Source organism: Dendrobium catenatum, unplaced genomic scaffold, assembly GCF_001605985.2.
Source record: "Dendrobium catenatum unplaced genomic scaffold, ASM160598v2 fragScaff_scaffold_1220, whole genome shotgun sequence".
In the NCBI taxonomy this organism is placed as follows: Eukaryota; Viridiplantae; Streptophyta; class Magnoliopsida; order Asparagales; family Orchidaceae; genus Dendrobium; species Dendrobium catenatum.
Genome location: NW_021319682.1, coordinates 5,622,034 through 5,636,998, shown reverse-complemented (window position 1 = coordinate 5,636,998; position 14,965 = coordinate 5,622,034). Strand labels below are relative to the sequence as shown.

Sequence of the window (14,965 nt, the reverse complement as noted above, 5' to 3'; positions counted from 1 at the left end):
TATATATATATATATAAAGGGCACATATTATTTAATAGAAAAAGGGGGTACAACATCTATAGGCCCACAGCCCGTGATACAAAATAGTAAAATCTAATAAAACCAAACAGAGCATAATAAGCATCGAAAAGGGACTCAGGAACGAAGGCCCCCCACACCAACCTCGCAGCCAAGCACAAACCATCCGTAGGTGACGGCTATATGAACACAATCCAAAAACCACCAAGCAATAAACCGAAGCACCCAGGTCGCTAACAACCAAGCCAAAAAGGGGAAGCAGGGGTCCTCCTCATCATCGTCCACCAAACATCAAAAAGCACCGACGAAAATAGCAAAAGCCAAATACCAAACCCTATTTCTTTTTGCCTTTACTTTTATGCTTTTTGCCACCCGCATTAGGAAAACCACTATCATCCACCGTTACCTCCTCAAATTCATGAACATCCTCTTCCTCCCCGCCAGAAAGAGAAGAAAGGGAATCCTCCAAAATCAGCCAGTCAGTTTGAATCAAAATCAAGCTTTTCACCGACTTAGCCACATGAGCTTTTATTTCAACATTAGACATAATCAAAATATGGATATTAACAAAATCAACATTGCCCTCAAAGCCATCACTGGAAGCTAAAACCGATTGATTATAAACCTACAAATTCGAAGCCCATTTAACAGAAGAAGAGGCAGCATCCCGATCAATAGAAACCATAAGAGAGGATACACCACAACCAACCAATTCCTGACTAGGAGAAACAGGAGAGCCATAAGGCTCAATGACCACACAAGGTACATCAGTCACAGCCAAATCGTACGGGACAGGCTGAATCAAAGCAGTAGTATCATAAGCCTTGTTAGAGACCTTGATAGAATTAGATAAATCCGCCACATGATGACAATTCTCGACCGCATGACCGATACTTTTACTAGAAGCACAAAAATGAGGGAACTCATCCATAACCACTTGTTGGACAAAGCCGGTTTTCTCAAGGCCTAACCAGACCTTATCCGAGAAAGATTTAATGATATCTTGCTCCACTATAACACGAGCTAAGGACATCTTGGAGCCGATAAAAGTGCCATAATCAATTTTCAATGGTTTGCCAAAGAGAGAGCCCAAACTGTTGAGAATATGGGGAGAAAAGAGGTATGGACATAATTGCGAAAAAGAAACCCAAATCGGGATCACCGGCTACTCAACACTTACATCAACTAAGGGAGACCACTTGGTAAGCTTCATGTAACAATTGTAGACCAAATAATATCTATGACAGAACATCCTACAGTAATGTAAGTCATTAGTCAGTTTGATAAGGATATGCGACGAATCCAGCAGGGTGACCGAAACCTCCCCATTCAGCTTGAGGTTGAAGAAAAAATCTATGAATGGAATATAGAGAAGGCCACTTGGAGGGAAAAAACTACTAAAGAAAACTGAAAAAGGAACACTAATGCCTGGATTTCCTGTTCTGAAATCCAAACGGAAGGAAATTCACGAAAAGAGGATGCCATAAGTTTCGTAAATTCAGTGATAGAAGAGGAGCCCGCAAGAACATCCAAAAAAGAACACGAAGAAGACGAACATACAAGTTTATGATAAGATTGATAAAAATTATACAAAGGCATTTCATTAATATGAATCACATGATTTATATGATATACATGTATAGTATCGACATTATACGATATGCATATGAATATGACAGATGTATAAATTTTCTAAACTAAAATAGATAGAAACTATTATATAACTAATGTGTATAGAAATGATAGACTTTACTGACCATTTGTGTATGGTTATCAGTTGCTAATCACTGCTCTTAAGATTTATAATTTTAGTGTTATTTGTTGATCATATGACATGTTACTATTTCATTGATTATTGCATGCTTCTTGTAGTAATATGTTCATATGGATAGTTATTTAATTATTACAAGCATAATATTTTTATTATTGATTTCAGTTGTAGACTCATATAACTTACTAAGTTGTTAGCCAACTATGTTGTTTTACATATTTTTAGATTGATTCATATTGATGAATTCATAGAAGATCTGATTAATTAATTTGGAGTGTTACACCAGGTTACCCATTTATACCTAGTTCTTGCATGCTCTAATTTCTTGACAAGGATACTTGCCCTCAAGAAGGTTTCTTATAGAGAACTCGTCTGGGACCTATAGAAAGGACTCAATCGAGGAGATTGACAGGCTCAACTCACTTGAGCCTATTATAGAGCTGGGTCTGTATGGGGCAAATTGGTGCTATTTACAACATCTTCCTTTTTATAACAATTAGATGTCTCAATTGTTGGGGAGAAAGTAAACAACGCAATAAAATAAACAAAAAAAAAATAGAAAATTACAGCGGAAAGAAGACAATATCATGATTTAACATGTAAAAACTTGAAATCGGGAAATAAACAACACATCCATGCCACGCCAAAAAATTCACTATGAAAATTTGAAGAAATAGTATAGTTTTATCTTCTCTCGCTCTCTCCTTATTTCTCTTCTCTCTAACACCATTCTTATACAAGAACAAATCAAGACATACACAACACCCACCAAGGGAATCTACCCAAAAAAAAAAAAAGAGAAGGAAACCTGCTCTGTCCAACTCACAGCGTCGCGGTGCCAAGATGGAGAGACGTGGCGCTCAATTCTCTATCTCCTATCTATATGACATCGTCGTAGCGCCGAGGTCTTGAGCTGCACAGTGCCCCTGTCAGCGACGTTGTATCAAAGTTTGGAGCGTCACAATGCTCCTCTCTCTATTTTTTCACCAAACTATGCAGTGTCATGATACTCTGGTACACGCCATTGGAAATTTTGTATTAAAATTTTACTTTAAAAAATAATAAAAAGTTGGTCCCAAAGGAGCTGTTAAGAACTGAACTATTGAAGCTTAAAGTGAGTGAACCATCGCTTTCAGTATTTTGCTCTTGTCCGCATTCACAGCGTCGTGAAAGTCTCACCATAGAAAACTTTGTAAGATCATTTGATTATTGCTGTTAAAAAATATCTCAAATTTTCTGAAATCATTCAACTACAGATTTTATCTAAAAATAATTCATAAATAAATCAGTAAGTCATTTAATCACTATTTTTTCTGTTTTTAAAAATTTTATACTAAAAAAAAATTTTACTGACTAGTAACAAAGTAAAAAAATTTTACTGACTAGTAACAAAGTCATGCCAAATGAAGGCTTCATTTTGGACAACTTTTTTGTTGCTTTTTAAAAATATTTTCTAGTACAAAATTTTTAATTTATTAAATTTTTGTACTAAAAAAATATTTAAAAATCAGCAAAAAATTTGTCTCAATTGAATTTGAAGTCTTAAATTTCTTTTGGGACAATTTTTTTATTATTTTATAAAAAAAAAATTTAGTTTTTTTTTTTTCTAAGAAAATATTTTAAAAAGCATTGAAAAGCTATGAAGCCTAAGAAAAGAAATTTTTTTTTTTTGAAAAACCTTACACGTCTGTTTTAGGCCTGAGTCGGGTTTTTTTTGACCTTTTCTTCCTTATTGTTTTGGCAATTTTTTGGGCTTCTTTGAGGGGTTTCCTCTCTGGTTGGGAGCTAGTTCTTTTTGTAATGAATTTTTAGTGATTTAATATACGGGCTGATGCCCTAAAATTTCAAAAAAAAAAAAAATTGTACTAAAAAAATGTTTAAAAAATCAGCAAAAAATTTGTCTCAATTGAATTTGAAGTCTTAAATTTCGTTTGGGACAATTTTTTTATTTATAAAAAATATTTTTAGTAATTTTTTTTTCTAAGAAAATATTTTAAAAAGCATTGAAAAGCTATGAAGCCTAAGAAAAGAATTTTTTTTTTAAAACCATTCACGTCCGTCTCTGCATCTTCTGAACTGTCAACAGAGCTAAATACAATTTTTATTTTTTTTAGGGAATAATACAAATTTATTTTAATTGGGTGACTACATGCAGCGAACCTAAAAATCTAATTCAATAAATATATATAGTAAGCTCCATTATAGACGTCACGTTCCTTAGAATCTCTGATCCTTCGATGTCTTTTTTTTGAGTAGATCCTTCGATGTTACTTATCCCAAACTCCTCTTTAACCAATTTTTTTTTTTTCTAAAATAGAGTTCAAAAATAGAAATCCATTTAAAATAATAAAATATAACATTGAATTTTTTTCAAAAAGTTTTTGGAACTTCGAATTTTAAATCAAAATGTTATTTAATTATTTTTTATTCTTTCTAATGGTAAAATTATGCAAATAGAAAGTTAAGCATGTAAACACTCTTTAATGTTTTAAAAGATAATTTTTTAAGCATTTAATTTTAATACTATTTTTTTATTCCATTATTAGAATTTAACCACTTTGTATATATTCAATTTTATCATTACCGTAAAAAAATTAAATAATTATTCCCAGCTCTTTATAAACTCATATCATTCAATTGCTTATATTTTTCATTACTTAAATGAATTTGGTGATTTTGACTCTTCTTGAAGAGAAAAATAAAATTAAGTAAAATGTTACAAAATTGAGGATGTTTAGAGGAATGAGTGGCTTAACTCTTAATTTGAGGCAAAATGCTTCTCTCTAGCAGTAAATAAGATTGGAGAGAAGTATTAAATCCTTTAGTCACATAAAATATTGATCTTCCCATGGCCCCCATTTAAGAAGTACATATATTAGATTTGGTCTATATTAAAAAATGTTAAAACGTGAATAAAAATGATCTTTTTTTTATTAAATTTAATAGAAAATCGAACTCTTAGTCATAATGGGAAAAAAATCATGTAACACGCAGGTAATTTTTAAGTGGGGGGTATTGCCCCCTGGAAACAAACCTCATATAGATAAAGACTTTTTGACCCTTCAAAGTGAAAATTTTATCTCATAATTTTGTTTCTATGTGCTAAATCTTCATATTAAACTAAAATATTTGCATCATTTAATGCATAAAAAATTTTTGATATGAATATCAAGATTTAATATATATGTGATGTAAAAATTTAGATGTTAAATATCAATATCATTTACGAATTATTTAATGCCAATATAAATTCATATATAGAGAGAGAGAGAAAAAAAAAATAATATATTTATCAAGAGATAGAGAGAGAGATAAGATTAGTAGAGTCACAAAGAGCCCGCCCACAACTCCATAATAAACTGAAGCCGCAAGTAAACATAAAATAAAATAAGGCAGGGGTACAAGAGGCTGGACGACGAGCCCACTCAATGCTGACCGGCCCGCTTAAGACAGGCAGGCCAATCTCTCACCGTTCAATACTGCACGCTCTCAAAGATTTGAACTTTTTTTTTTAAAATATTTTTTAGGGCAGAACTGGAGAAGCACAAAAATAGAAAAGTGACACGACAACTGAACACGCTAGCTGGCACCCACCATCTTATTTATTTTTTGGTATTTTCCCGACGCTGGGCTCCGCCGGCCGGTGCAGTCCTGATCCCTCAGAATTCGTTGCGGTACCAGTACACTCCCTTGCGCTTTCCCGTACCCTCCTCAGGCTCCACATAGATGCACTCACTGGCCTCACGCCACAGCGCCTTCACCACCGGCGTTTCGTCCAAGCGGTAATAATCGCCGAGCACCGGCCGGATGGCCTTGGTAGCCTCCATGGCGTGGTAATGAGGCATGGTGGAGAAGAGATGATGCGCAACATGAGTGTCGTTGATGTTGTGAAAGACGCGGTTGAGGAAGCCGTAGTCACGGTCCACGGTTGCGAGCGCGCCGCGGAGCCAATCCCACTCGGAAGAATCGTAGTGCGGAAGGGCCGGGTGAGTATGTTGTAAGAAGGTGATGAGAACGAGCCAGGCGTTGACGATGAGCAGAGGAACGCCGTAGATGCGGATGACCCATGAGATGGAAAAGGCGGTGGCGAGGCGGTAGAGGAGGTATAAGACGGCGAAGATACCTGCGTCGGATGCAAAGATCTGGGCGCGCTCCCGGTCGTTATAGATTGGGCCGTAAGGGTCGAAGTGGTTGGCGAACCGTTCGTAGGGGCGGCCGGAGACGTTGAATAAGATGTACATGGGCCAGCCGAGTGTTAGGGTTACGGCGATGGTTAGGACGCGGCCGAAGGGGTTGTTAAGGTAGGGTGAGAACCAGGGGATGGAGGATCGGACTTTGGGCACGAAAACTTCGTCGCGGCTTAGGGATCCGGTGTTCGAGTGGTGCCGGCGGTGTGAGTATTTCCAGGAGAAGAATGGGACGAGGAGGAAGGAATGGAGGACGAAGCCTACAAGGTTGTCTAAAACAGGGAAGTCTGAGAAGGCGTGATGGCCGCATTCGTGGGCGATGACCCAAACGCCGGTGAGGACGCATCCCTGAGCGAACCAGTAGGCCGGCCAGGCGATGAAGTGGAAGGGTGAAGGAAGGGTGGGAAAGACGGTGACGGCGAGGTAGAAGAGGCCGCCGGCGATGAGGAGGTCCTGGACGACGTAGGAGAAGGAGCGAAGGGCGGATCGCTCGAAGCAGTGTGGGGGTATCGCCTTTTTTATTTGGCTTAGGGTGAAAGGGGGCTTCTCCGTGGGGACTCGGAGGAAAGGATCCGAGATATCTTCACCGCCGGATTTTCGTCGGAGGAATTCCTGCTCCTCCCTCTCCTTGGGCGTCATGCGGCCGCCGGCTCCCATGGATCTCCTCTGATTTCAGTGAGAGGATGGCGTGAGGAGAAACGAGACTAGCGTGGTTCGCTGTTCGATAGGAGCTGGTGGCCGAGATGCTTGCGGGGTATAAATTAAGAACTTTTTGTGGGAAAAGTAAGCACGTGACGTTGCCTCGTCTTGCGGGGTATAAATTAAGAATTTTTTTAGTGATTGCCTCGTCTTACGGTGGAGAGCTGTGCGCATATCTTTAAATAATAAATTAAATTTGTTAAAAAAAAATAAAACACGTGACGACGACGAAACTAAGGTGGGGACGGCCACGCGGCAGCTTTGTTCAATAAAAATAATAATGGAGCGCATGGTGCCGAAATTAGCTATTAACACTATTGTAGAGGCATACAATACTGCACTTAAAATAATTGCAACAAATAAATTATATAATGTTATGACCGCAGGCTGCAGCGATTAGGTTAAAGAGTTAATTTAAAAAAAATTTCTAATCATTTAAAAAATAAAACTCATTACGTATTAGATGTTTTTTTAGATTTTTCTCGTAGGATAATTAAGATATTTATTTGTAAAAAAACACGATAATCGAGAGAATATTTAAAAAACATTAATTAAAATATATAATTTATATTAAAAATACGAAAAGAAGGAAATTACATGTTAAAAATTCATGAGGATAAAGATAGATTTTTCTGCCTTAAATTTTCATGAATATTCTAACGTTCCGATCAAAAATGCAATAAATAATAAATTTTCATATGAAAAGCACAGAAAAAAAGTTACTATGTTTGGCCCAGATCACTTACAATATTCTACTTTTTTTTCCCTCAATTAGAGAAGATTAAATTAGAAAATATGTAACACAAATTAATATTTTGTACAGGCAATAAAAAATTGTGGAGATACATCAATTGGGAGGTGCTTGTTGCAAATTGATAAATTCTTGATGGTAGAGTGAGAGAGTTGTTCATTTTCACAATGCATGAATATCTACTAGACTACCACATAAATAGATATTTGGGAGAGCAAGGGAATATCATAATTTTTTTATGTTAAAAATCCAAAAGGGAAAAACTAGGGCCTTGCCCACGTGAGAAGTTTCCACTATATTTGAGTGAGTTAAAAATGTTGACCCACCCCTTAGAGATGGAGAAATTACAAGTTTTGAGAGTCTGTCAAACTTTGTATGAGCACTCGAGAGTTTATAATTACCATTATCAGATGATAGAGGTTGAAAATTTGATAGCAATGACTGGGAGAAGGTCCAGCGGAGGTCGACGGCTAGGTGGAGGTCTGAAGGCTATCAGGTGACTGGACGGAGATTTGGGTCTATCGGTATGGCCTGGTACAGGTTCTGTCAGCGATCTGTTGCCCAGCGGAGGTTTGGCGACTTTCGGAGGCTTGGTAGAGTTTTTGCCAATGATTTGTTTCCAAGTGGAGGTTTGGCAATTGTCAAAGGCTTTTTAAAGGTTCGGTGGTGGTTGGCAGCCGAGTGAAGGTTCGGCGCTGGTCGGTAGAAAGAAGTTCACCTTCACTGGAGTTCTAGAAGCTTCAAAGCTCACTCCAATCTCTCGCAAAAGATCTCCCTCGTGTACAGAGTGGTGGTCTATTTATAAATTTTGATAGTAGTACGCTCTATAATATATGAAGAAGATTTAGAGCAAATTTTGAGTGCTCCATTAGACAACCTATATTGATTCTCCAGTTCATAGAGCATTCATTTAAGCGTTCTATTGTCATAGTGATATGAATTAGGTGATCTTAGGCTCGTTGGATTCCTCTCATCAATCCGTTTAATTCGACTATTAGCATGTTATATTTGGATATCGTTTGATTATCCAATTAATGATTTAAAGCTTTTGAATATACTTTAAGCCTTTAATTTGAGCTCATTTCAACTCGAATTTGATTGATTTTGGTATCATTAGGTTAGTCTTGTCGAGAAGTTCAACTTGACAATAAGTTTGCTGAAATTAAAGTTTGGATGGTCCTAAATTTAATTTTGAAAGTTTTCAATTCAAATATCCATCAAAATTTGCACTCAATCAAAACAAATTTTAGTTATGTATTAGTGCTAATCAAGCGATGATGATCAAATTATAGTGGTAGGGTGATGATAGTAGAGCAATAATAGTTTGATGATGGCAGTCTCACGAAGATGGTCAGATAAGAGTTAATGGATTATGATGATCAAATGATAGTGGTGTCATGATGACAGTCATGAGACCGGCGGTCTAACGGCGCCGTCCGGCGGTCTACGAACCAGACGATGCCAGTTTTAAACAACCGGAAAACCGCCGGTCACTTTACCGGCGGTTTTCCGGCGGTTACAATACCGGCGGCCTAACCGCCGGCAAACCGACGGTTAAAATTCCGGTGGTTACCGGTGGTATTAGCCGCCGAAAAACCGCCGCAAAAATAAACCGCCGGTAACACGCCGTCGGAAATGGTTTCCTATGCCATTTTTTCTGACGGTTTACAAACCGCCGTTAGACCGCCGGTAACATTAAAAACCACCGGTAAATCTAGACAAACCGCCGGTTTTCAGCGTTTTTCCTATAGTGTAAATAGATATTTGGGAGAGCAAGGGAATATCATAAATTTTTTATGTTAAAAATCCAAAAGGGAAAAATCAGGAGCCTTGCCCACGTGAGAAGTTTCCACTATATTTGAGTGAGTTAAAAATGTTGACCCACCCCTTAGAGATGGTGAAATTACAAGTTTTGAGAGTCTGTCAAACTTTGTTTGAGTACTCGAGAGTTTATAATTACCATGATCAGATGATAGAGGTTGGAAATTTGATAGCAATGACTGGGAGAAGGTCCAGCGGAGGTCGACAGCTAGGTGGAGGTCTGAAGGCTATCAGGTGGCCGGACGGAGATTTGGGTCTATCGGTATGGCCTGGTACAGGTTCTTTCAGCGATCTGTTGCCCAGCGAAGGTTTGGCGACTTTCGGAGGCTTGGTAGAGTTTTTGCCAATGATTTGTTTCCAAGTGGAGGTTTTGCAATTGTCAAAGGCTTTTTAAAGGTTCGGTGGTGGTTGGCAGCCGGGTGAAGGTTCGGCGCTGGTCGGTAGACAGAAGTTCACCTTCACTGGAGTTCTAGAAGCTTCAAAGCTCACTCCAATCTCTCGCAAAAGATCTCCCTCGTGTACAGAGTGGTGGTCTATTTATAAATTTTGATAGTAGCACGCTCTATAATATATGAAGAAGATTTAGAGCAAATTTTGAGTGCTCCATTAGACAACCTATATTGATTCTCTAGTTCATAGAGCATTCATTTAAGCGTTCTATTGTCATAGTGATATGAATTAAGTGATCTTAGGCTCGTTGGATTCCTCTCATTAATCCGCTTAATTACTATTAGCATGTTTATATATTTGGATATTGTTTGATTATCCAATTAATGATTTAAAGCTTCTGAACATACTTTAAGCCTTTAATTTGAGCTCATTTCAACTCGAATTTGACTGATTTTGGTATCATTAGGTTAGTCTTGTCGAGAAGTTTAACTTGATAATAAGTTTGCTGAAATTGAAGTTTGGATGGTCCTAAATTTAATTTTGAAAGTTTTCAATTCAAATATCCATCAAAATTTGCACTCAATCAAAACAAATTTTAGTGATGTATTAGTGCTAATCAAGCGATGATGATCAAATGATAGTGGTAGGGTAATGATAGTAGAGCAATAATAGTTTGATGATGGCAGTCTCACGAAGATGGTCATATAAGAGTTAATTGATTATGGTGATCAAATGATAGTGGTGTCATGATGACATTCATGAGATGATAACTAGTATGATGACAGTCAAATTTTGGAGGTGGTTGATAGTTGTCATCGTCTTCGAATGTCATGTAATGTTGTGTAGTTTTTTAGGTCATGATAACTTTCCAAATTAAGTCAATGTCACTTTCATATGGAGGATAGAGGTTTATAAATAGTATTTCGGAAGTGACATTTTAGATGCCAAACTTTCATAACACCCAATGAGACGATTCATATTGAATAAATTATTTAACATTTAAGTGCTTTAATTAGGTCAAAATGTAGTGATCCTAGGTTTTCCGGATTCAACTCTTAGGGCCACTTGATTTCACTTCAAGCATGTAAATTTTGGAGATTGTTTAATCTTTCAATCAATATGAAATTTCAACTTTATTTAAGTTTTTACTATGGGCATATTTATATTCACATCTTTTCACTTTGGTTGTTGTTGTATTTGCCTTATCAAATCGTTTAGCTTCAAAATAAATTTGTTGAAATCCAAATTCAAAAGATTCTAAATTTAATTCTACCAATACAAATATTTCATCAAACTTCAAGCCAATGAGACATCAGTTTTATTAATTGTTGTATTTTTTATTTCGATTTTTTCATAATAAATTTTATTTCTAAAATTACAAAGATTTGATTCTTCAATTGAATTATTCAATGGAAAGTAGATAGACTATTTAATTTTTTTATGAAAACATTTTTTTATGTATTTTTTTACTTTAAAAATAATCAACTCGTTGACATTTAAAAATTAATATATAAATTAAATTTTATAGTGAATTTTAATATTCATTTTTTTTTTGGGACATTTAAGCCATTTAAGGCAAACTCACGCACACAACACATACACATGGACTGGAACCTTGGACCTCTTAGTTGGAAGCCTAAGCTTTCAACCAATAGGCCAAGGAGAGTTGTGTAATTTTAATATTCATAGATAAATAGATAGCTGGAATTTTGTCAGGCAAAGGAAGGCATGAAATATCAATTTTATGAAGATAATCAAATGCTAGCTCGATTATCCTTCAAAAGAAAGAGGAATTTTCCGGCAAGGAAAGTTGGCATTAAATTTTAGCAGCTAATGAACATCAAATATCCATATGATAACAAAATATATGAACCATATAGGTTGCTTCCACTCTTGAATATTGCCCAATTATGACAGAAGACATCAAAGACTTATGAGAGTCACAAAATATATAAACTACTATATATATTTTTTTTGAACCCTTAGCTCTAATATCAGTCACTTCTATGGATCAACGGAAGATGACTAAAGTAAGACCTTGTATATCAGTAATTAAACTAATTTTTAACTCAAAACATCAATCTTATGAATATGATCAATAATTCATTTTTCAACTAATTAATGTGAAACTATGCCGATATTATGATCGGTCAAAATAAATATAAACTAATATGTACTTACCGCGCGGTTTTAACCGATGCAAATTGCAGCGGTTTTAACCGATGCAAAGCAAAGCGATTTTCGTATTCAAAACGTACATTTTGCAACGGTTTTTAAAACCGTTGCAAAAATCCGCTGCGATAGTCCGTCTTTTTTGGTAGTGCGCAAAATACAATACTTTAGAAAATAATTACATATGCAAAAAAAAAAAAGTGCAGCGAAAAAGAAGAATACTAGGATTTGACATACAAAAATTTAAAGTTGGGAAAAAGCTATAGAATCGCACCACACCAAAAAATCTATTATGAAAATCGAGGGAAATTGAACAGATCTCACTTCTCAAACTTTCCTTGTCTTTCTTTACTTTAGACACAATAATCTTCTCAGCACCGCAATATTTCACTCTCTATCTCTGAGTCCACATTACAACACCGTGGCATTGCATCATATGACACCAAGCCACTTGGCTCTCTTTCTCCAACAAAAGATATCAGCACTCTAATATATTGTATCAGTGTTGTACATCTATATGAAAATTTAGGAGCTTTGGCCTCGAATCCCTGAGTAGGGGGTGTGTTTCCCTTTACAGTGCCCCAACGAGCTAGCTCCTCATCGAGCTTGACCAATTAAATTGAAGCATGAGTCAACAACACAACCCAATTGATCAACATAATTAAATTCCACACATAACTAACACTCAACATCACATGTTGAAAGAAAATGATAAGTTTATAATGTACTTGTCCCAATAATTCCTTGATTTTTTTTCCCAAATTGCACTACATATGTTTCGCCTAATAGCCCCTATCATAAAGAATATTTTATTTTTGTAGAGGGGCGTCCTCCGTTGACGTCGAAGAGTTTCGCTTATGTTTCTATTCATAGATTAATAGATACATGGAATTAATTTTGCCAGGCAATGGTAGGTAGGAAATATCAAAATTAAGGAGATAATCAAATGTCAGCTCGATTATCCTTCAAAAGAAAGAGAAAATTTGCTCGCAAGAAAAGTTGGCATTAAATTTTAGCATCTAATGAACATCAAATATCCATATGATGACAAAATAGTAACATTATCATAAGTCATTGGAAGGTACCGAGTGACACATGATGGATTGGTTGAGTGATGTTAGGTTGTCAACTTCATCTCTCTCTCCTTGTAAGAGGAGGAATGAGGTCACGAATAATATAGATTTTAGATATCAATGGATGACATGCATCATATGCCAATTATTATTAGGAATCGAGTGATGATTAGCAAGGAATGTTAGAGTTTGAGCAATAACATATAAACAATTTGGTAGATCTCCTTATTGGAGAGGAGCATATGTGAACATAAAGATACACATGAGTTACATTATGAGCCACTCATTTGACATCATTTTTTTTTCTGTCATCAAATCATGTACTGAATGACATTCAACCATACAGGTTGCTTCCACTCTTGATTAATATTGCTCAATTATCGCAGAAGACATCAAAGACTCATGAGAGTCACAAAATATATGAATTATAAACAACTATATCTTACTTGAACCATTATCTCTAATGTCAGTCACTTTTTGAGTGTATAGATCAAAGGATGACTAAAGTAGGACCTTGTGTTTCATTAATTAAAATAATTTTTAATTCAAACTCACATGACCGATTCAACTAACATGGAAGATAAAATGAAAAAAAAATATATATATTTAATCAAAATATATAGCTGCAATAGCTTCTAATCACATTTTCCTTTTCTCAGAACACAAGCTTAGTGCCGGGAAGTATATCCACACAACGGGACAAAAAAAAAGTGCTGAGAAAAAGAAAAAACATCATGATTTAACATAGAAAATTTTGACATTGGAAAAAAGCCATAGAGACACCTCACCAAAATTAAAATCCATTATGAAAATTGAGGGAAATTGTACATATCTCACTTCTCAAACTCTCCTTGTCTATGTTTGATTTAGACACGCAATAATCTTATTAACAGCATGACGCTTCTCTCTCTATCCCTAAGCCCACTTGCAGCACCGTGGCGTTGCAACAGATGGTGACATGGCGCTTGGCTCTCTGTCTCCAGCCAAATATTGTAGCGCTTTAGTATATATATAACACCAAAGTGTTGGACAACTATATGAACATCAAAGAAAATTTTGGAGCTTCGCCCTCGAGCCCCTGAGTGAGGGGCATGCAATGCCCCCAGGGAGTCGTTCCTCATCGAGCTCGACCTACAAAATTGACACCTAAGTCAACAAGACAACCCAATTGATCGACACAATGAGATTCTATATAGAACTAACACTCAATGTCACATGTCGCAAGAAAAAAGATGTTTCTAATGTACTTGTTTCAATAACTCCTTTGACAATTTTTTCCCCAAACGGCACTACCTAAACAGAGTAAATTGTATGCATCCACATATCAATTAAAATCGATCTCAACTAGTTTAACTGATAATCTTCTAAAAAATTATTGTCAAGATCAGAAAATTTGTACTAAACTTAAAAATAAAACATAAAAAAGCCCAAGTAGTTTACCAAAGAAGACATTTTTCCTGAGAAATTGAAAGCTAACCAACGTTACCAACCGCACAATTCTCCGCTTTATTCAGACCACCAAATTAGCTGAGGCAAGTCCTACTGAAACTGACTAAAGTTGCCTAACTCTCTCATCAAGCACCAAACCAACATAAGAAAGTACCAATGGTTGCAAAAACATGCATGTAAATAATCAGATTATTTACAAGTTTCAAAAATGAAGTATTTGTCAGCCTTTGATTTATCTGTACTTTTCCTATGATTTATTGAAGCTTTGTTAAGTAATTTTCATAATAAACTTAGGCTTCATTTGAGATATTTTTCTTATTGTTTTCTAAAACAACTTTTTAGCATTAAAAATTCTAGTTAAAAAAAAAACACTAAAAAACTATTTAGCATTAAAAATTCTAGTTAAAAAAAAACACTAAAAAACTATTTTAGAAAGTAACAAAAAAGCTGTCCCAAACAAAACCTTAGTGAACTTGTGTTGCCAACATAAATTGTTAAATCTAAATCTAAATTTAACTTGAACCAAGCCATACTAATCAACATTAAGGCTTCGTTTGGGACCGCTTTTTTATTATTTCTTAAAACAGAGTTTTAGTTAAAAAATTAAAAATTTTGTACTAAAACTCCGTTTTAA

At 35.8% G+C, this 14,965-nt stretch overlaps 1 protein-coding gene across 1 annotated transcript; it reads right to left on the bottom strand.

Moving 5' to 3' along the window:
• Positions 1-5,112: 5,112 nt before the first annotated feature.
• LOC110101255 (omega-6 fatty acid desaturase, endoplasmic reticulum isozyme 2) lies at positions 5,113-6,783 on the bottom strand. The gene has a single exon (XM_020829064.2). It carries the CDS (start codon positions 6,631-6,633, stop codon positions 5,449-5,451), a length of 1,185 nt encoding a protein of 394 aa, XP_020684723.1. The 5' UTR covers positions 6,634-6,783; the 3' UTR covers positions 5,113-5,448.
• Positions 6,784-14,965: the final 8,182 nt, after the last annotated feature.